This window comes from Schistocerca serialis, chromosome 1 (genome assembly GCF_023864345.2).
Source record: "Schistocerca serialis cubense isolate TAMUIC-IGC-003099 chromosome 1, iqSchSeri2.2, whole genome shotgun sequence".
NCBI classification, from domain to species: domain Eukaryota; kingdom Metazoa; phylum Arthropoda; class Insecta; order Orthoptera; family Acrididae; genus Schistocerca; species Schistocerca serialis.
Window position 1 is genome coordinate 242,483,280 of NC_064638.1, and position 23,512 is coordinate 242,506,791.

General features: G+C 39.6%; 1 protein-coding gene across 1 annotated transcript; it reads left to right on the forward strand.

Annotated features, from left to right (window-relative positions):
• Nucleotides 1-18,556, forward strand: LOC126457228 (probable DNA replication complex GINS protein PSF2). The gene is made up of 4 exons (XM_050093360.1): nt 1-318; nt 408-516; nt 11,698-11,859; nt 18,140-18,556. The coding sequence occupies exons 1-4, from the start codon at nt 74-76 to the stop codon at nt 18,185-18,187; spliced, it is 564 nt and encodes a 187-aa protein (XP_049949317.1). The 5' UTR covers nt 1-73; the 3' UTR covers nt 18,188-18,556.
• The last annotated feature ends 4,956 nt before the right edge of the window (nt 18,557-23,512 follow it).

A 23,512-nucleotide genomic window follows, 5' to 3' on the forward strand; every position in this document is an offset into this window, starting at 1 on the left:
CCTTCTTAACATCTTTGTTATGAATTGTTTGGAGGGAACTTTAATGACATATCTAAATAACACTTAAGAACTTATGGACCCAGCTGAAGTAGAGTTCCTAGCAGAGAAACGAATGGTGAGCATTGTTCCAAATTTTAACTTTGATAGAATACACCTGATATCGGGACAGATAGGACCTTTCCGTGCCGGACTGCCCGTTAATGTGCCTATATGGATGGCTTTAAATCTAAAGCAAAGGCAGAAGTGTCGTATCATTGCTCCAGACTGGATGAACTTGGAAAATCTTCAAGAAGTAAAAGATCAGGAAAGCCAGTCAAGGTTGGACAAGTTTTTATACGTCAGATATTTTGTATCCGCATGACTAAATCAAGTAGCATGACATTCATGTAACTCATTTCGAATTTCAGGTTGTTTACTAGAATGCCGAGTGAACATTATATGGTGGAGAGCCACCTGTTGCTAGGTGCAGCGAGCGATGACATACCACAAGCGGAAGAAATTCGTACAGTTATAAAGGTTCGTTCTCTATTTCTTCAGTCAAATGTAGCAGACGTAAAATACATAGCGTGATAACAATTGCCATGTTTAGAAATTTTGTGCACAGTCCTCACTCCTTTGTTACAGTTACCTCTAAAATATTACCAGTTTTTTTTAATTTTACGATAGCTGATTTGCGATATTCATTTTTGTGAGTTAGTATTTCAGATATTAAGTTACCTGCCACTAAAACGTGTTTCGTTGACAAGAAAGACATCTGAAATCATGCCGATAAGCTTCAATTCCTATTAGCAACAGAGCCTGAGCCTGTGTTATATATGATATATGCTTCATAGGGTTTGTGTGTCTTTCGTGTTATAGATATTTCAGTTTTGTGTGGTTTCCCCAAGTGAGCTCTGACAAATACCGAGATGGTGCCTCACAAAGAGAGCATAGCAGATTTATACAGCTTTTTTAACATAGTGAGGTACTGCTTATTAGGTAACTTGATGTTAACCTCATTGACATTTTATTCTTCATTATAGGTAATGGTATGTGCACTGATTTCAACAATGGCACCTAAGTTAAAAAAGTGTGTGCATGTGCATGTGTGTGTGTGTGTGTGTGTGTGTGTGTGTGTGTGTGTGTGTGTGTGTGTGTGTGTGTGTGTTTCGCTCGGTGTGCCATCTATTCCATCAAGGAGGATTTTTCAGGGCTTCGGAAAAAGTGATGACCATCCTTGTCAAAATCCTTGAAAACTAAATCTGCAAGTGTCAGTAATACACAGTCCTTGGATCTGGGTATTTTGCAGAAATTGCTCTCGAGATGTTCTTAATCTGCTTGTCGATTGGTAGGGATTCCCAGTTTGTCAGTTGTGTTTGGAGAGAGCTTGTTTCATAATATTGCAACAAAGTACGAGTCCACTGCTCGTGGTCTCGCGGTAACGTTCTCCCTTCCCAATCACAGGTCCCAGGTTCGATTCCCCGAAAGGTCAGGGATTTTCCTTGCCTTTGGAGGACTGGGTGGTATTTTCGTCTTCATCATAATCATTCATCCCCTTTACGGTCTGAGGAAGGCAATGGCAAACCACCTCCACTAGGACCTTGCGAGTCTCCCGCATTGTTCCCCTACACTCTGTCACAGAGCATGGGACTTCATCATCAAAGTACATGACACCTAGGCAAGGAAGAATAGTGTACATGGAAAAATATTTAAGTGCACTGCTAAACCACACTACAAGGAGTGAAAATAAGCCAACACAATGAGAAATATTTCAGAAGGCACGTCTGGTGAACACAGCCTCTTGATTAGTTTACCTGTGTTGAATCCATTTTATCCACCAGACCTCAGCGGATTTTGTGCATAGTGTCATTTAGTGTATTTCTGGTATAAGCAGGCTATTTTTGTCTAAAACTGCAAAATATGAGTACTTGTGAGACTAAAATTATGAAGCAATTGTAGGCCTGTTCATCCATCATGTAGGCCATGTCTATTAAGTGTAGCTTTTCTGACTGGGAAGTTTTAGCTGTAATTATAGATCCTAACCATAGAGTGTATGAGCCTAAATAACCCATAGGTAACGGGACATAAGTTTTCAGTCAGCAGATTTTTCCAGTGCCAGAATATATTGGTATTCCTTAATATCAGTGTCTTCCATTGATGTTAAATATTTAACTGAGTGAACTGCTGTCTGCTTGTCATTTTCATAATCTTCAGTGGAAAATCGTTTTTTGTTCTTTTTTATGAGGCGAGCCATGTATCTTTTCACAAAGATTGAGAATGGCTTTCTAATACTGGTGTGCAGTAAGTAAAATTCCCAATACTGTCAACTTCAAGGAAACATTCTTAAAATAGAACACAGCACTCCTAGCTAGTTTTGGATGTGCCGATTCGGATAATTCACTAGGCTCTTGACTGTCAAGTGCTGGATATTGAGCATCCCAAATGTGGACAGCTCTTTTGTGTCCAGTCATTCCGGCAACTGTGGTCATCCTTACATAAACATCTGATACACAACATTAGTAGTTTCATCTATTGTGCGTCTTTAATGTCTTACAATTTGCCCATGATAGGGCTTGAGTGGGTGGGTTCAGGATGTAGGCTTTACGGTGTGAACAATTGCAGGAATAAAAGCCCTGACTTCGGAATAGTTGTCCAGTTGTCTCAAAAGGTTTGTTTTGCTGAAGCCAAATTAGTCAAAATATGACTTAGCCATGTGCAAAAATAGGTTTTATTTTGTTTTCCAAATCATAATACTTAATGTAAAATCCCCATTACAGTTGTGTGTTAATTGCAAGGCTTATAAATATTTCTCATTTTCAAATGTTTGCAAATGACCACTTCGTTGTAACAAATCAATGTCAAATCAAATGTGGAAACCAAGCTTTCAATAAATTCTACCACCACCACAGGTAAAAACTGCCTACTAGGATAGTGATGTTCTCTATTTATAGTGTGTGGAGCTCGTGGTCTAGTGGCTAGCATTGCTGTCTCTGGATCATGGGGCTCTGGGCTTGATTCCCAGCTGGGTCATATATTTTCTTCGTCCAGGGACTGGGTGTTTGTGTTGTCCTCATAATTTCACCATCATTCACAAAATTGGCAAGGCAGGACTGTGACAAGGTTGGAGATTTGTATGAGTGCTGATATCCACATTGTAGAGCACCCCCAAACCAAAATCATCTATTTATACGTAGAGTGGGAAGATTGTGGAACATCTTCTGGATATAAGGTATTCAGAGTGGCAGACACTTCTACTGCTGCAGCCCTAAAGCTTCCCTCTCTTCATACATAGGGAGATTTGTCATGACCTACTAATAAAGACTGATGGGAACCACCAACAAAAGTTTGGTTGTGAAACCTGCCACAAAAAGTTGAGATATAATTCAAGTTGATTTAGGGTGTTTATATTGCTTCATATTCTTTGGCAACTCAGGTTACTGAAATAATAATAATAACTGGGAGATAATAGATCACACAGAAATTATTTGTAACTGGAGGATGTTGGTCGTAGGCTTTGGTAAGTAATATAGGAAACTGCAACAGTGTAAACAGCACGGTGACTATAATGTCATATAAGTGGCTTCTTTTTTAAAAAGAAAAGAAAGGGGGGGGGGTCTAAGCTACAGATCAGTCTCACCACAACCAGGTGTTTTGTTTTCACATTTGTTGGCTTTTCCAACTCGCAATCAAACTGCGAAAATACACACCAAAAGGTCGCGTCACAGCAACCTTTTAACATTACCCACTGATCAAAGTTGACAAGAAGTACCAAACATTTGCCTTGATCCAACTTGAAAACCTGTTACAGTCCCTTGATAACTTTACAGTTTATACGACAAGATATTTACTTTGGTCTTCCTTGTTTAATAAGTAGTGTCTTATAGTGTTAGTAGATCTATTAAAATATTACTTGCAGCATTACTCCTCAGTGGGAAGTTACTGAAAAGCTATGAAGTTCCCCTTTCTTCCACAAAATTGTCAACCGTCATTGCCCATGTGAGCCAGGTCAGCTTCAAATCAAAATTTCACTACATGACGTATTTACCGCAGATAATTGGGCCCTGAACCACTTTATACATTCCTGCGTTTGTGAAATTGTATAACTAGAGATTTCCAGTCTTGCTTTGATTTGCAGCGAGTGGATGAATTGTTATTGAGAGGAAACAGTTGTTTAGCTGGGAACCTCTGAGGCACCTGCTGTACCTCTGTTGTTTAAATCTGGCCCAGTTGTTCCCTATCTGCATATGAGGCTTATATGTAGTTTCCTTTTTAAAGCACTCCTGATGAGGTAGGTGGACCTGACTAGAGAATTTGTGAGGATAGTCTTTCTGAGCACACTCCTAGAAAAAATGGGGAATGGTTATATTAACGGAACAGTTATGTCAAAATGTTTTTGATTTTTCAAATGAAAGTGGGCACCTTTGGCAAGGAGTCCCCATTGCTCACACAAAAAGATCTAGGTGGCACCACAAGTGGTGGTAGTCCAGGCAAGGGACTAAAATGATATGTTGTTTAAAAATGACACTTTTGGACAAGTGACAAAACTTCTAAGACTAAAAAGTTTCCAAGTATCTCATAATAGCTGCATAGAATGAAACTCCAAATTCTAGCCATCGTGTAGTGTCATCCAGGAACTGCAAAGGGAATGTACAAACGAACAAAGTGATGACATCTCTGAAATAACACTTGCATTCAGTTTGACATTAAATTCACCAATTGCACTCAACTAGATTAAGGTTGATTTCTTATACTTTAATGTTCTTCTGTGTATACTAAGTCCACTGTGATGTCTCACTTGCCATGGTTTTGACCACTCTACAGTTGGGTGTAATGGTAATGCAACTTGTGGAAACCATGACCAAGCACCTCATGAGCTACGTGTAGGATACAACTGGAAATCTCCTGTTTTCACATTGACATGGTACAACACACTTTGGTATGGGTTTCCCGTTACAATTATACACATTGCAGCAAAAATGTGCTGTGACCCTATCTTTCGGCATGTCTGCACTATGTCCTCCAAGAGTGTCCCACTTACTTTTCGAGGTCCACTGATTCTGAGCTCCTGGCCTGGGCTCACCATTTCATCGTTCGTCCGTCATCTCCAATGTGCTCCTGCTGGATGCGGAGGCGACATATCTACTGGCCTGCACTGAACAGGGACGTGGAGGATATGGTGTGCCACTGTCCTCCATGTGCTTACTGTCAGGCTGCTCCTTCTGTCTTTTGTCACCTGGCCTACTTCCTGTGCTCTTGGGATCACATTAGTCTCGACTTTGCTGGCCTCTTCCCAGCTCTATGTGGCTCATTGTTGTGGACAATTATTCAAACTACTTCTATGTGGTCAGCATGGTGTCCACCACCACTACTGACCCTAGTCTCCAGTGCCAGTGAATTCCCTTCCTCTACAAGATAATGATGCAGTCACAAATAGCAGTCATGACTGATGAATAAAGTAGTTGAACTCGGAGGTCGTTCTGGTATCTGATCTTAAATCGTGCACTGTCACTTCTTATTTAGAGACGGCTGCCACCGGTGGGGTAACATCAGCAACAGGGAAGTAACAGATTTTGTGACATTTTACAAGTGCCTAACCAGGAGTGAATTACATAGTTTCATCTGTGGTCTGCAGCAGTTGAGTTTTTGTGTGTTAATTTAAAATTTACTAGACACAGTTCTTGTGTTATCGTTAGTGTCTACAGTGGGTTTCTGCAGCATGTCAATACTTGTCTGTGTAGTGCAGTTTTCCACCATCTTTAGTAGGGACTCTGATTGCTGTGATCGCATTGAGGTTAACCCCCCTCACCTGTGGTCGAGTGAGAGGTCTCCTCGACATGGCAGGGTGTGAGAGACTTCCCAGGGGGCCGAATGTAAGGCCTCCTCTATTAGCTTCACAGATAGGTTCCAGGTGCTGTCTGCAGCTGACAATGTACCTCAGCCAGATGCAGTCACATGTCCTGTATCAGAGGAAACCTCTCAGCTTGCAGGATCTGGGCAATCAAAGAGGTTGGGATTATTGTTAGTTGTAAACTCCAATGTTATGTGCATTATGGGGCCTCTTAGGGATGTGGCTGCCAAGGAAGGAAATAAAGCCAATGTGTACTCAGTGTGCATACCCAGGGTCATTCCAGACGTGGAAGGGGTCCTTCCAAGTGCTGTGAAGAGCACAGGGTACAGCCAATTGCAGTTGGTGCTCCACATTGGTACCAACAATGTGTGTCACTTTGGATAGAAAGTGATTCTGCTTTTGTTTCAAATGGTTATCATAAATGGTAAAGGGTGCTTGTTGTGCTTGTGAGATGAAAACAGAGGTCACCATTTGCAGCATGGTCAACAGGATCAATTGCAGACCTCTGGTTCAGACGCGAGTGGATGATGTGTGTGGGAGGGAGAGAGGGATGGTTCTGCGACTATATAAACTGCAGATTCCTTGACTTGTACAGGGTGATGGGATTTCAGGTTCTGCTAAATATGTCAAGAGTCCATTCCACACTGGAGACTACTACACAGGTTGCGAGAGCTGTGTGGTGTGGACTGGGTGGTTTTTTAGTTTAGTGTGTTTCAGGGAAAAACAAAAAGGGCTCAGTCTCAAAGAGTGCAGTTAAAACACTGGAAGACTGCAGATCTAGGAATCATCTATTAATAGCTGTAAATGGTTGTAGCTGTGCTGGGAAGGTACCAGAGGTCCAAGTGCTGATTGAAAGCATTGATCTTCAAATCCTTGTAGCGGACATGGAAAGCTGGCTAAAGGTGGAGAAAAGTTCAGCCAAAATTTTTGCGAAGGGTCACATGCTGTTCAGAAAAGGTAGGCTGAATACAGTTCATGGGGGTGTTTTTGTTGCTGTAAAAAGTAGTTATCTTGTAGCAAAATTTTAGTAGATAGTACCTGTGAATAAGTATTGGTAGAGGTCAATCTTGGCTACTCAAATAAAATAATAATTGGATCCTTTTACTGACCTCCCAACTCAGATGATACAATTGCTGAAAGGTTCGAAGAAAACTTAAGCCTAATTTCAAACACACACACTTCTCACACACACCTGTAGTCAGTGGTGACTTCAATTTACCCTCAAAATATTGGTGAAAATACATGTTTAAATCCACAGGTACTCATAAAACATCACCCGAAATTGTACTAAATGCATTCTCTGGTTCATGAGCCCCCTCTAATACTAAACGGTTGTGAAAACACACTAGATGTCTTAGTAGCAAATAATCTCAAACTAATAACGAGCATCAAAATGGATACAGAGTTATCATAGCGAGACTGAATACTGTAACTCCTAAATCCACAAAAAAAAAACTAACCAAAAAACAGCAGATAAAAGTTTGCTTGACGCCTTCCTGAGATACAATCTCCACTCTTTCCAAATTAACAATGTGGCCTCGAGAAATAGTATTGACAGCATTTGAGAAATTTATACCAAATAAATTGACAAAAGGTGGAGCTGATCCCCCATAGAGCACAAAACAAGTCAGAACACTGTTGCGGAAACAACAAAAACTAAATGGCAAATTTAAACGAACGCAAAATCCCCAAGATTGGCGATCTTTTACAAAGCTCGAAATTTAGCATGTACTTTGGTGCGTGATGCTTAAAGTAGTTACCGCAGTGAAACTTTGCCTTGAAACCTGGCAGAAATTCCAGAGAGATTCTGGTCATGTGTAAAATAGTCTAGCAGCGAGAGACAACCAGTGCCTTCTCTGGACGATAGCAGTGGAAATAGTATATATATGACAGTGCTGTGAAAGCTGTGTTAATTTACTCAGCCTTCCAAAATTACTTCATCAAAGAAGTCAAAGTGAATATTTCAGAATTTGAATGAACAACATGGGTAACTTAAATGTAGTTATCCTTGGAGTAGTGAAGCAACTTAAATCAATAAAAGCAAGTCTTCTGGTCCAGAATGTATACCAGTTAGGTTCCTTACAGAGTATGCTGATGTGATAGATCCATACTTAACAATCATATACAACTGCTCATGCGATCAAAGATCCATACCCAAAGACTGGAAAGTTGCACAGGTCACACCAATATTAGAGGAAGGCAAGAGGAGTAATCTGTTAAATTGCAGGCCCATATCATTGATTTCAATATGCAGCAGGATTTTGAAACGTACGTAGTGTTCTAACAAATGAATTACCTCGAAGAGACCGTTCTATTGACACAGTCAACACTGATTTAGAAAACATCATTTTTGTGAAACACAACTAGCTCTTTACTCACACTAGTGTTTACTGTTATCGACAAGGGATTTCAAATTAATTCCATATTTCCAGAAGGCTTTTGTGACTGTACCTCACAGGTGGCTTGTGATCAAATTGTTTGCTGATGGAATATCATTTAAATTATGCCACTGGATTCGTGATTTCCTGTCAGTGGTGTCACAGTTTGCAGTAATTGATGAAAGTTATAAAGTAAAACAGAAATGATTTCTGGCTTTCCACAAGGTAGTGGTACAGGCCCTCTGCTGTTGCTTATGTTTTAGGATGCAATCTGAGCAGCCGTGTTAGGTTGTTTGCAGATGAAGGTGTCATTTATCATCTAGTAAAGTCAGAAGATCAAAATCAATTACAAAATGATGTAGATACAATATGTGAGGTGGAAGAATTGTCAGTTGACCCTAAATAATGAAAAGTGTGAGTCAAGTCTGAAGGCCGTAAATTCAACTAAATACCTAGGAATTTACAATTACAAACAGCTTAAATTAGAAAGAATAGATAAATGCCAAGGGGAAGGCAAACCAAAGACTGTCTTTTACTGACAGAACATTTAGAACATCTAACAGATGTACTAAAGAGAGAGCCTACACTATGCTTCTTCATTCTCTTTTGTAGTATTGCTGTGAGGTGTGGGTTCCTTACCAGATAGGATTAATGGTGTTCATTGAAAAAGTTCAAAAAGAGCAGCACATTTTGTCAAACAGGAGAGAGTGTCATTGACATGATACAGGATTTGGGGTGGAAATTATTAAAACAGAAGTTTTTTGTTGTGGCAGGATCTCCTTGCAAAATTTCAATCATCGACTGTCTCCTCCGAATGCAATAATATTTTGTTGACACCGACCTACATAGGGGGAAACAATCATCATAATAAAATACTGGAAATCGTAGCTCACACGGAAAGTTATTGGTGTTCATTTTTTCCACACATTGTTCGGGGGTGGAATAATAGAGAATTTGTGAAAGTGATTCGATAAACCCTCTGCCAGGCACTCAAGTGTGATTTGTAGAGTAGAGATGTAGATGGTCCTGTGACAAAAAAAAAAAACACAATCTGAACAGGCTTTGAAGGCCCAACGTTACCGATTGGCTGCCGTGTCATCCATTCTCAGCCCTTAGGCATCACCAGCTGTGGGTACGGAGGGCCATGTGGTCAGCAAACTGCTCTCCTGGCAATTCAGTTTTTGCGACTGGTGCTGCTATATCTATCGGGTAGCTCCTCAATTGGCTTCGCAAGGGCTCAGCATTCACTGCTTGTCAGCAGCACTTGGCAGACCCAGACAGTGACCCATCCGAATAATATCTGACATTATAAATTTCTCTTAGTATACTGTTTGCCTTCGTGCAAGCATGGATATGGTAGTGGAATATTGCTTTTCCTTCAGGCAAAACTCTTTTGTTGTATGCCTTCTGTTGTTCGGTGATACATAGATTAATAAAGAAACTTTGAGACTGGGTCAGTGTCAGGAAGAAATGGCACAGAAATAAAGCAGTGTAACTAGACGTGTCACGAGTGGCATGGGAAATACAAACCGTATGAAATGTGGGCATGTGCCTGGATCATAATGGAAACATTCTGTTACTATGCCACAGGGAGTTTTAATTCTATTACTTTTTTAATTAAATCTAAAATTTTAGTGATAAACTGCTTGAGAACAGTTTAAACTTTGAGGCAGGTTGTATCCAGGACTATGTATTTTAGATAATGATTAGAGAGATCAGCTTTCAGAACAGGAGTTGTATAGATTCTCACTCACCTTACCTCTCTCCTTTTTCATGCCCTTTATTACATGAAAAGAGCAGTCTTTTTGTGGTTTCATATCTCAATCAGTAAAACTGAAGTTTTATAGGATAAATTTTTTGTTATCTGTGCATTTGTTAAGAACCCTTTTTCTCTGGAATAGGTAGAAGTAATAGGTTGAAATTTGTCAGGTACTTCTAGGTCTGCGGTCCCTTAGTGGGCTAAAAATGTAAACTTTTAAATCACTTCTGTCCAAAGATGCAGCCATTTGTCACATATTTTGATACGAACTCACTCATCAGAACTTCTAGATGAACTATCCATATACACTGATCACCCAGAACATTTACACGTACCCAATAGCCTGTATGTCCACCTTTTGCACGGATAATTGTAGCGACCATCATGACAGGGAAGCAAGGAAGTGTTGGTAGGTCACTGAAAGGATTTGGCACTACATCTGCACGCACACCATCTAATTCCCATAAATTCTGGGAAGGGGGTTGACGAGCTCTGATGCCACATTCAGTTCCATCAGAGATGTGTTTGACCACTTTCAGATCTGGCGAGTTGGTGAGCCAGCACATCAACTGGAAATTGCCACTGTGTTTCTTGAACCACTGTATGGCACTTCTGGCCTTGTAACGTGATGCATTATCTTGTTTAGAAATTCCACTGCCATCGGGAAACATGATCACCGTGAAGGGCTGTACATGGTGTGCAAACAGAGTATGATACTCCTTGGGCATCAAGGTGCCTTGCACGAGCTCCCCTGGATGCCCAGGTGAATGGTCCCCAGAGCATAATGGAGCTGCCACCAGCTAATATCCATCCCACAGTACAGGTGTCAAGGAGCTGTTGCCCTGGAGAAACAACATAGTTGTGCCCTCCCATTGGCATGATGAAGAAGGTATCATGATCATCAGATCATGCAACACTGCCACTGTCCAGTGCCAGTGGTTGTGTGCCCATTTCAGTCATAGTTCCCGATGTCATGGTGTTTACATTGGCACATGCGTGGGTCATTGGCTGTGAAGACCCATTATTAGGAGTGTTCGGTGGACTGTGTGTTCAGACACACACATTCTCTGCCCAGCATTAGTCTGATGTTAGTTTTGCCACAGTTTGTTGCTTGTCCTATTTTACCAGTCTGCCCAGCCTACAATGTTCGACATCTGTGATGAGGGATGGCTGCCCAATCCCTTGACATCTGGACGTCATTTCACCTTGGTGTCATCACATGTTAAAGACTCTCATCACAGCGCTCCTGGTACACCCAACAAGTTGTGCATTTTCTGAAATGTTCGTGCTGAGGTTTCGGGCCATCACAATCTGTCCTAAGTCAAACTCGGATAAATCGCACCCTCCCCATTCTATACACAGACAGCACGCTCACTGATACTGCATGCACCATTCATGTGCCTGACTAACAGTCTTTCCTAGCCAGGTGGTGCTGGATGGGCTTATATCAATAGTGGGTCGGTGGTTATAATGTTTTAGCTGCTCGGTGTACGTTCTGCAGAATCCTCAGAGTGAGAGCCCTGCTCGCAGTGGTCAGGTGTCCCCCCACCCCCCTCCCAATGTTGCTTTAATTTTAACTTTTCTTTCCTTTTGTATTACTGTCGTAAAGAAATATGCTCTAAAATCCTATTGTCTTCGATATGATTTTGACACTGTATTGTAGCACATTCATTAACATTTCTTTGAATGACTTGCTTTGTACTCTTACATAATATCTACTTTTTTTTTTGCAGGACATTTGGGATTTACGTATGTCTAAGCTACGCTCATCTGTAGATGCCCTTTTTAAAAGTGATGGCACACATGCAGTTCTGGGGCATTTGACAGCAATGGAAATAAACAGTGTTAGACCATTGTTGCCACACTCATTGGATCAGTTAAATAGGCTACAAAAGGTAAGGATTTTCTGTCTTATAGCTTCCTTTTTACACCTTATTATATGTTAGACTTGGATAGTTTTACCTTTGTTACCAATTCCCAGCAGATGTTGTTGGCAGCTGACTCAGTAAAGCTCATTGATTTTTTTTCATTTCTTAGTCTGCTGCCTACACTTTGGTAACCATAACTAATAAAACATTTATACTGTGGAGTCCCATGTCTCTCATAAGAAAAGGGTTTGGGTGTGTGTGTTGGGGGTGGGAGAGGGGGGGGCATGGAGAGACAAATACAGATGAGACTGATTCTTACATAACTACTCATTACTGAATGCTTCATCTTCTTAAACTCACAAGCACTTTAAATTAAAAAGTAAGCAGGATTAAAACTTCATTTGGCATGGCTATCACCTCCCATAGTGCACGCCATCTCACATAGGACAAGCATATCCTCACTCTTTGGGTGATACACACTACTTTATCCTGCATGAGCCTCTTCAGTCTCGAAATAAATACTGCAACCCTCATCTCTTTGAACCTGCTTCCTGTACCTGTCTTCGTCTCCCTCTGCAGTTTTTACCCTTCACTTCCCTCCAATACTAAAGTTACAATTTCTTGATATCTCAGAATCTGTCCTATCAGCCAATTCCTTCCTTTAGTCAAGCAATGCCACAACTTTTACCCTAATTCTATTCAGTACTGCCTCAATACCGCCTCAATAGTTCATCAATCTACCCATGTAATCTTCAGTATTCTTCATTAGCATCACATTTCAATAGCTCTTATTTTCTTCTTGGCTGAACTTTTATCAACCATGTTTCACTTCCCTACAAGGCTACACTCCAGACAGAGATCTTCGCGAAAGACTTCCTAACACCTAAATTACATATGTGATCAAAAGTATCCAGACTCCCCCCCTCCCCGAACCATACATTTTTCTTACTAGGTGCCTTGTGCTGTCACCTACTGCCAGGTACTCCATATCAGCAATCTTAGTAGTCATTAGACATTGTGAAAGAGCAGAATAGGCGCTCCACGGAACAAACTATGAATGTGGTCAGATGATTGGGTGTCACTTGTCATAAGTCTGTGTGAGATTTCAACACCCTTTAAGTATCCCTAGGGCCACTGTTTCTGATGTGATAGTGAAGTGGAAACACGAAGCGACATGTGAAACACAAAAGCATACAGGCCGACCTCATCTGTTGACTGATAGATCGCCGACAGTTGAAGAGGGTCATAATGTGTAAAAGGCTGACATCTATCCAGACCATCACACAGGAATTCCAAACTGCATCAGGATCCACTGCAAGTACTATGACAGACTAGAGGTGAGAAAATTTGAATTTCATGGTCGAACAGCTGCTCATAAACCACACATCACACCAGTAAATGCCAAACGTCTCGATTGGTGTAAGGAGTGTAAACGTTGGATAACTGAACAGTGGAAAAACGTATGGAGTGACGAATCACAGTACACAATGTGGCAATCCAATGGTTGGATGTGGGTATGGCGAATGCCCGTTGAATGTCATCTGCCAGCATGTATAATGCCAATGGGAAAATTTGGAGGTAGTGGTGTTATGGTGTGGTTGTGTTCTTCATGGAGGGGGCTTGCACCCCTTGTTTTGTCTGGCACTATTAGAGCACAGGTCTACATTCATGTTTTAAGCATCTTCTTGCTTCCCACTGGTGAAGAGCAATTTGGGGATGGCAATTACATCTTTCAACACGATCGAACACCTTTTCGTAATGCACAGCCTGTGGAAGTGTGGTTACACAACAACAACAACAACCCTGTAATGCACTGCCTGCACAGAGTCCTGACCCGAATCCTATAGAACACCTTTGGGATGTTTTGGAATGCTGACTTGTGCACCATTCTGTGAAGAATGGGCTGCCAGCCCATTCTGCAAGAAACCTTCCAGCTCCTGATTGAAAGTATGCCTGCAAAAATGGAAGCTGTCATCAAGTCATCAAGGCTAAGGGTGGGCAAACACCATATTGAATTCCAGCGTTACCTATGGTGGGCACCACGAATTTTTAAGTCATTTTCAGCCAGGTGTTCGGATACTTCTGATCACATAGTGTATTTGAATGTTAACAGATTTCTCTTCTCTACTCACCATGTAGCGGAGATGTTGAGTCACCAACAGGCATAACAAAACATCTGTTCAATGTGTACAACCTTCTTTCATGATTCTTAAACAAAGTGCTAGTGAAGATTAAATTATGTTCTGTGCAAAATTCTACCAGTGCTTTCATCTTTCATTCCTTGTGCCTCCCTCAACAATATACTCTAATTTTCCTTCTCTTTCTCTTCCTACTACAGAATTCCAGTTACCCACCACAATGAAGTTCTCCTCTGCCTTAACTATCTGAATAATTTGTTTTATCTCGTCATACATTCTTTCAGTCTCTTCATCTGCAGAACTGGGTGGCATATACTGTGGTGGGTGTTGGATTTGTGTCTATCGAGTATAATTTTGCACTATTCTGCATGAAATAACGCTATATCTTTTCATTGGTGGTTAGTTTTCTAAAAGTAAGGTTGCAGTGCATTGTTCGCATACGCAATCTGCTTTTGTTGTCTAACATGAACACAGTATCTTGAAGTTTCTTTACTAACCCACAGTAGATACTGATCCGTAAAACACTTCTTCATATGAAAATAATTTATATAAAAGTTATCAGAGTGACACCATAATGAATACTTCATAGAATACTAGTGACCCATCCTAGCTTTGCACATGCAGCGTTATGTATCTAAGGCCAGACAACTTGTGTGGCATAGCGTATTTTGTGTATGGGCCTCTGTGTAGTTATGAATAAATTTCAGAGAACAATGTTAAGTAACTGAACATTATCACTTTCATGTAAGTTGACATGATGTAAGTGGCACACAGCAGGAAATTTGGCTGGAGGCATGAATGCTGTGTGGCCCATATTAAATTGGCATTTGGAGTGACATCTCATGGCAATACTGCATGTTGTGCTGTAAAATGTTTACAACCAATGTAAATATTAAAGAGTTAGCAGCGTGTGAGTGTGTGTTTTTGTTTGTTTTAGAGAGATTCAACATGTATCAGAGGCTAGCTGAGGTGGCACAAATAAAAGAAAAAATAAGAAAAACCACGATACACATGTATATGTTCATATTACAGCAGTCCTCTTGTGAAGCTTAATGTGCTTCGTCGAGACTTACTACCACAGTGTTTCGTTGTGGACTCTTTATGGCACACTACTTAACTGTGCCACTCAGACGTGTCCACATATGGGCTTCATTCAAGGAAGGCAGAAAGCTGAGTCATCTGCACTACTGAAACAATGTGCTGTGTCTAAACGAAGCAAAGTTGCTGAATTAGTTGTTTGGAAAAGTTTTACTTATAAATTTTGTACCAAGAACTCCACAAACAACTGTAAGTTGAACTAATTTTATTAAAGCACTACTGCTTTCATGAATTGTAGTCCCATCATCAGGTGCATATCTAAACAACAGAAAATGAACATGGATAGTTATTGAATGTCTACTCATTACACACATGGTATCTGCTTGCTTTGTTGCTGTTATTTTTTCAAAATTGAAGTAACAAAGTCCCAAATTTCATTGCACACTTAGAATATGGGCACATGGTTTTGGTTTATCTGCTCCATTCGAGGCACTGAATCGTGCGCCATACACTTCTTTTCACGGACTCGCTCCGCACGTGCTGTGCCGTTGGTGGTTGCTGCAGCTCACGTTGGTGGCTCCGTGTGTTGTGGTTACTTGCCATAAGCCTTCTGCTTTTTGCTTCGCATATATGTTATTTTGATCAAGCATCCTACCTTTGCTATTTGGTTATAGACATTTCCTTGTTAAACAGCAGTTCCCTTGCCCAAAACTCCAGGCAAATGTCGGGATGGTTCCTCTGAAAGGGCACGGCCGACTTCCTTCCCTAATCCGATGAGACCGATGACCACGCTGTCTGGTCTCCTTCCCCCAACCAACCAACCTTGCCCAAAGTTTACATCAACTATCTGCCCTACGGACATTATGGTTTTAACTATGAAGGTTGAACCTGTATTCTCGATTGTGGTGTTAACTACATTTTAATTTTTGTAAATACAGTTGTGTGTTTATCTATTCTCATAATTAGGTGATTATGGCTTTGGTATTACTTCGATGTGTATGGGTTCAATCACTATCAGTGTTCATTTATTGCTGTTTAGATCTGTACCTGATGATACAGCTACAAGCTACAAAACCAGTATTGCCTTAATAAATCATGTTCAAACTACAGCCATTTGCAGAGTTCTTACTGCAGAATGTGTTACCATAGCTGTGGGTGCACTGACCACAGGGTCGTGTGTTTTATTTGTAGCATAAATAATAAAATGCTTAAATTTGCAATTAACTTGTTTTTTCGCTATGCAGTTATTCTCTGCAGAGAAGTTATTGGTTTAAAATATTTCAAACTGTAAGTCTGATGCATGATGATGGATGAGGGGGGTGGGTGGGTGGATGGATGGATGGATGGATGGATGGTGGTGGACGACGATATCTTTTCATTGTTGGTCATATTTATTATGATAATTCACAATTGAGGAACTAACTGCCCATTGAAGGAATTTGCAGTGAATTAGAGTGCAAAGTGTGAATCTTAGGAATCATAAATTGGCAGTCTGACATTAATGCTACATTAAAAGGCAGAGTGGAAAAAAAAGTGACACAGTCTGAATTGGCTCCCACAACCTTTGGGTTTCGAACCACATGCTGTACCACTAGGCCGCCACCCCAGATGCTAATTGGGTCCAACTTACTGCATTCTCGAAGCACTGCTGTCCTCTCAAGTTAGGGCAACTGTTCACTTGCTGGCTATTGACACTCTTTCTAGAAGTTAACTTTAATTCATCATAATCATACAATTTGTATGAAATATTTATAAATCATATAGGGTGTCCCCGAAGACACCAATAACCTTAAGGGACAGGTCCCTTACTTTAAAACAAGGAAAAAATGTGTAGTATGTAAGGATTCTAAAATGCATATCTTAGAGCTTTGAATACTTGGTCATCTTCAATCCATGAAACAGATGTCTTCTTCTGCAAAGACTTTGCTTTCCATATTTTGCGAGGAGATATTATGTACCAAACCAAGAAAAAAATTCCAAGTAAACATGGGGTCTAAACTGCTAACCTTAAGAGCTATAAGCACGTGTTAGTCAAAACTAGATAAAAATCCTCTTGAGATTAGCCTGCATATTCAGGAGATGGGAGTGGTAAAGCAACTTCAATTTTTTATATATAATTTTCAAATATTTTACTAAATACTAAAAATACATCAGTCAATAATTCTATGTTGCAGACACCAAAAACACAAAATATTTTAAATTTGAGAACTTGTCTTAGAATATTACTTCCTATTTTTTGATCTGTGTCTAAAATTTTTGCCATGCAAAATGGGATCGTGTGCTAACTACACAGCACTTTGTTATAATGGAGAATTTTGATCCAACCTCTGCTATTGTTACACTCCTGTCTGGGCTTTGCATTATTGTAATAACTGTATAATTGTGTAAATAAAAAAACATTTGCAGATTTTTGTAGTGTCATGGTGTCCTCTTCACATCCTTATTTTCGGTAACAAAGGTTTGAACTAATTTAATAAAATCCATAATATAGTGGGAGCTTAAATGATTCAATGGGTTTCAAAGCACTGTTTATTGACAAGTATATGGCATACAAAGACATGTTACAAAGAAAATGAATATTAATAGGAAAAGTTATCTGCCCCCTCTTTTTTCCCCCTCCTCCCATTATTTTTGTGAATTGAGAGATCACAGACTCCCTGTGACTTGTTTCAAGTTGACTAAATTTAAACTTGATATCAAGATTTTAATAAAAGAACAAAATCTAGCAGTGATAAATTATTTAATTAGTAAGATAATTCATCTAATTATAAAAGATGACTTCAGAGAAGCTTTGATGTGGTGGACACACAATACATGAAGATGAAGCAGTTAACTAGACTAATGAGCCATGCTAATTATTGCCAGACAGTGGAGTTCAAGCATAAATGTCTCACATGCAGACAAGGCAGAAGACCTGTTATGGTGTCTTTATCAGAGCTAACATTTAGCAAGTTAATGTGCTAGAGAGAACAACTCATTTGAGGGTTTAGAAGGATAATTGTCACAATGTTTTAAACCAGTTATTACTACTAAATTCCATATGGATTGCTGACATGTAGTGCTTTAGATCAATATGTAATTTTCACACAGTCAAGAAGAGTGGTTGAATGACATTTTGCTTTTGTTCGCAGGGAAGTCAAATTGCTCCGTCTATGACATCACAAGATGTATCCCAGTAAGATCAAAAAGGAAAATTAGAGCAGAGATCTTATTGTTGGGCAAAAATTACCTGCCATTTCAGTGAGTAACTGGTTCATGGCAGTGTTTCAACATCCACTTGAAGCTGTGATCATGTATAAAAATGTCTTTTTTAATTATTAATTTTGAGCTGAATATTTCCCAAGATTGTATTTAGTGCCAACAAACTATGGGTAATTGCTGGATATTGTAATTTTAAAATTAAGCACAGATTTCAAGTTGTAATTAGAAAGTGTTACTATCATTTTAAATGTAATTTTACTGTATTTTCTCTATTTATTGTGTTGTTATATTGCAGCATTTGTTGTAACTTTTAATATTTGTTATTAAATAATATTTTACTATGTTTCTGCTGCTGGATTTTAATTGTTCATCTTAGATTTCACATTTCATTGTGTATTAACACATACGTTACTGCAGAGGAAATATTTAAGAACCTGGAATTAAAGATTTTGAATGGGGGGGGGGGGGGGGGGTGTTATATGACAAGTGTGAAATAACAGCAAATTGTGTGTTTTGGAATATTCAGCTCTAAACTATGACAAAAGGAAAAAACAATAAGAAATCTGTAACTTATTGTAGATAGTACATTACATTCAAGATATTCCTAACATTCATTCAATATTTTTTATTAGCTTTTCAAACAAAACAGTTTTGACAATTTTGTCATTACAGGGAAGCACAATAAAAAATGGATGAGTAGTCTCATAGTAGATGTTAATCATACAACTGGCATGTTTCATTCAACTAAGGAAATTTTGCATACTGTCAAGCAGCAGTGCGTGATATATTTTAAATAGAATTTGGGGTACCCTCGCTTGTCTACTGACATCCCAAGTTCTCTACAATCTGCAGCACTTATGAGTATTGATTATGGTACTGAGCAAGGTGGTGCAGTAGTTAGCACACTGGATTCCCATTAATAAGGATGACTGTTCAAATCCCTTTTCAGTCAACCAGATTTAGATTTTGGAGTGAGAATTAGTTAAGGATAGGGATGTCAGATTTTCAAAAATAAAAAAAAGAAGTGTCCCCTCAGCATTTTTATGACCGTTCTTTCCAGCTCATGTTGGTGCTGAAACTCGAAAATCCAGAATAGAATGACAGTATTACGAAAACGATAGATTGCTACTAACCTTATAGAGGTGTTGTGTTGCAGATGGACACACCAAAAAGACTGCTAAACGTGAGCTTTCAGCCAAAAGGCCTTCTTCTAAAGTAAACAACACACACTTATTCACACAAGCACTTCTCTCTCTCTCTCTCTCTCTCTCTCTCTCTCTCTCTCTCTCTCTCTCTCTCTCTCTCTCACACACACACACACACACACACACACACACACACACACACACAGTGGTTTCAGTTGCCTGAGACTGTGTGTGTGTGTGTGAGGGGAGAAAACCTTGTTTCACAAAGTGCCTAGCATCCAGCGCATGTTGGTTCTATCGATTACTCACATGATTTTGATGCGCATCCCTGTTGGTTTTAGGACACACTCTGTAAGTTGATTTCTGAATGAATCATAAGCCGTGCGGTCGGAGGCAACTTGTCACGGTTTACGTGGCTCCCCCCCCCCGTCGGAGGTTCGAATCCTCCCTCGGGCATGGGTGTATGTGTTGTCCTTAACGTAAGTTAGTGTAAGGTAGAATAAGTAGTGTGTAAGCCTAGGGACCGATGACATCAGCAGTTTGGTCCCATGGGAAAAAAATCGTAAGTTGATTTTTGAATGCTTGCATAGTGTATGTGAAGTCTGTGTTGGGGGAATCCTCATTGCATCTAGAAATAAACTTTCCTGCAGGCAAAAGGGGACCGGGCTATACAAGCTGAGAAGAGTAAAGCCGAACGAGTGAATGTCGATCGCTGTCTGATTATGTTGTTGCTTGGGTTTGCGAATGATCAACGTTGTTATAATTACTAGGGAAATGCATAGATTCAGACTACCAGAGTGGACATGAACGACTAACAGGAATAACAGGTAAGAAATATTACGTATTATCTTCTCGGTGTATCCAGGAAAATGAAATTTCGTCATAAAATTTTTGGCCAGATCACCACACTAGTAAGGGCCAGTTGTACAATCCCCGTCTACCAGCCTCTTAAGTTCTATTCTGGAAGTAGCACGGAAAATGGTTTGTACGAACATAACAACGCCTCCCAGAGAATAATCAGGGATAACTAAAGCTGTGATTCTGGCAGGGTTAGGAAGTTAACCGGCGAATAAGTTTTGACAAAGGCAGAATTAGTCATGAAAAGATTGTTGATAGAACGAGGAAGGAGAAGAAAGAGGGACATAATATAAATTAGGGAAGAATATGACGATTCCAAATTTATGTAAAAATCTCATACTACTACTTTCCGTTCTCCTGCTCGAGAAACTAGTGTGTATGAATGAAATGTGAAACTTTTTTTCTAACATAAAGCTTTTTCCTTGTAGTAGGCCTAATAGGCATTTTATGTTGGTCTTTGCGAATTATATTGTGTCGTGTTATAAAAATGACCATTTGTGCCAAAACACTCGTTTATTTGGTGTGTGTTACAATTTCTGCAGTGTTAGAAACACCTATTTTGTTTTATCTAGCAGACAGCAACAAAATAGACGTAATCAGATCGAGAAACGACACCAGTATTGGTTACTCTTTGTATTAACAGCAGACAACGATATTTCGATTTTTCAAGTAGGAAAAAGATTGACGAACTTTGATGAGATAATAGAATCTGTCACAGAAAGGAAATCGCGTCATGTAAAGCTGTATCGAGATTAGAGAGAAAACAGTGCTAGGAGCTAAGGATTGAAGAAATATGTACTGTATTGCTTGTCTCTTGTCTTTACTGGTTTTATGCATCCTATATTTAATTTTATGTCATACAAAACAGCAAGTTATTAGCTAACAGGCAATGAAGAGTGCAAATTTTCTGAAGAGTTCTTGTTCTCCCAGTTGCAAATAATCCTATCCAGTATTAATTGCAAGTATTTTTAAGAGGGGCAGGATGTCAAACCGGGCGACTGGGAGCAGGAGAGGCACTACAGGACATTTTAATTTCCACTGTCCTGAATATAGTTTGATGGCATCCAGTACAAAATATACACGTTTCAATTCCATGGAGCGAACTACAGTGACGTGCGATAGAAGAATGCTGTGTGAAGAGGGGTGGCACTGCACCCTGGCACACTTAAAACCAAATAACATGCCTTACATTTCCTCGAACATATATGTTTTATGTACCAGACTCTTCAGAAAGATGTGCGCTACAAAATGAACATATTTGTGAAAATTTGATTTTTTAAATTTTGACGTCATATCTCAAACGCTCGAGGGAAGAGGGCGCCACTTAGTATTGCCCCGGTTCGGAAATATCGTAGATCCGAGGCTGATGTGCAGATCAGTCTGAGTTATAGTGGGGGACTGTGTAGTCTCCACGTGACCAGTGTTTACATTTAGTGAATTTGCTGTTTCCTCTTCGTTTACTGCTCTCACGACAAATGATAACAAAGTGGGTTTCTGTGGCCGAGAGCTATCAAGTGAATGAAAATAATTCACATATTTACGGAAGGCAAATATACGTTATTAGTTTCAGATTTTATTTCCACTTTTCTGACAGGCATGCATTAATCACCTTGTACAACAATGAAGCTATTTTTGTCGATTTGCTAAAGAAATTTGGTTTTTATTAATCTTTTACACTGAGGCAGTCAATGTGTTTGAAACAAAGTGTTTAGTTCCACACCATTGGCTAATTTCAACTACTCGCTGCAATTCAAGTGCACATTTTCATCTTCTAGTGTGTATGGCATTATGCCATAGTAAAGAATCAAAAATGAGTTAATACAGTACTGGTACTCCAAGAAAATTTACATCCCGAAACCCACACTGAAAAGCGTAATATCAGGTCGAGGCCTACTTCATTGGGAATCTGGACATACGAATGAACTCTTTAAGCATGTACTTTAAATGTGCCATTTTAGTATGGTTCACGAAATTCCAATGCTCTTGGAGTGTCCTCTGATTTCTTCTTTTATGACCTAATGTAAGATCTTTTACTGTTTTACACGTACGAACATATGGGCTTCCTGCGTCATAGCAGCTGCCAAAGCGCGGTGGCGCATTATCTGGCCCTCTCTGACGACTACTGAAACGAACCTATTTCTAACAGTCACGGGAAAATATTGCGAATGGTGGTTTGGAAAGCGTTACTTTCGAAGTAAATTTCCTTTTACGCAAGTTGAGCTATGTGCGAGAATGTACAATGAATTTCTTAAACCACCGAGCGTTTGATGACGAGCCATTTAGAAGTATTTCGAGCCCAGAAGATCATTCATGTCGTTATTATGAGCAAATTAATGTAGTGCTATGGGAAGCTCTCTCCTCTGCGGTAGCTAATTTATTTTTGTGGAAAACTTTGAGGACAAATCACTGGACTCGGCTAAAAACTTTACAGGCAAATTTGTGCGATGATATATCTTAAAGCGTAACACGCTCAAAAAATATCAACATTATATGTGAAAACTTAGCTTCTCTTGAAGCTTATTAACATTAGAGACCAATATTATATGTGAAACCTTTGCTTTTCTTGTAGCAACACTATGTATATTAATTTAAAACATTAACTTTTCCTGTTTGTGTATCCGCGCTACTTAACAGTGATGTAGGTATTAGCTGACTACATCACGTGTCCTGTGGTCTGAATATCCGCTGTCATCGACTGGCGGGATCACGTGACAAGAGCTATGATGCTTACAAAAGCGCATTGCAACCTCGGTTACAATGGTTCGGAAAGTAACATGCAGTGTTTAGTGGAATTCAAATTTATACTTTCGTAATACGAAAATATGCAGCGTGCATGTTGCTGCACATCAAAACTCTTTCCAAAAGGAGTTTTCTTCCGTAAGTTTCGTTTTCTTAAGTGATGAGAAATTTTACTCCTGTGTATAAAAACATATCCATTCAAAGGATAGATAAGTTTTTCAGTTCCGAGGGAAAATATACTGTCACTTAATTACACCAAAAAAGTGTGTTTTCATCCAGGAGAAAGTGTATTTTTAACCGGGAAATCGGGGAATTTTTTTTTCCATGTCCACGTGTACACCCTGACAACATTATACCAATAGACGTATAAGGATTAGATGTCCGGAACTATAACCTACTTTAAAAAACAAGTTATGTACTTCTAGGTCTTAGCTGCTTACTAATAGAACTACGTTCTAAATTGTCACAAAGGAATGATTGCTGGAGCTAATATCTTGAAAACGTGCTTTTCCTCCTTAACTCCTCGACTGCACTCTAAGAGACCTTTGCAGTGGTACTGCC

What these genes read in the sequence shown, in the direction of transcription:
- LOC126457228 (XM_050093360.1), top strand. Translation starts at nt 74, where the DNA reads ATGGACCCAGCTGAAGTAGAGTTCCTAGCAGAGAAACGAATGGTGAGC. An exon ending in GATCAGGAAAGCCAGTCAAG is followed by an intron (nt 319 to 407) that starts GTTGGACAAGTT and finishes TTCGAATTTCAG; the next exon opens with GTTGTTTACTAGAATGCCGA. An exon ending in AAATTCGTACAGTTATAAAG is followed by an intron (nt 517 to 11,697) that starts GTTCGTTCTCTA and finishes TTTTTTTTGCAG; the next exon opens with GACATTTGGGATTTACGTAT.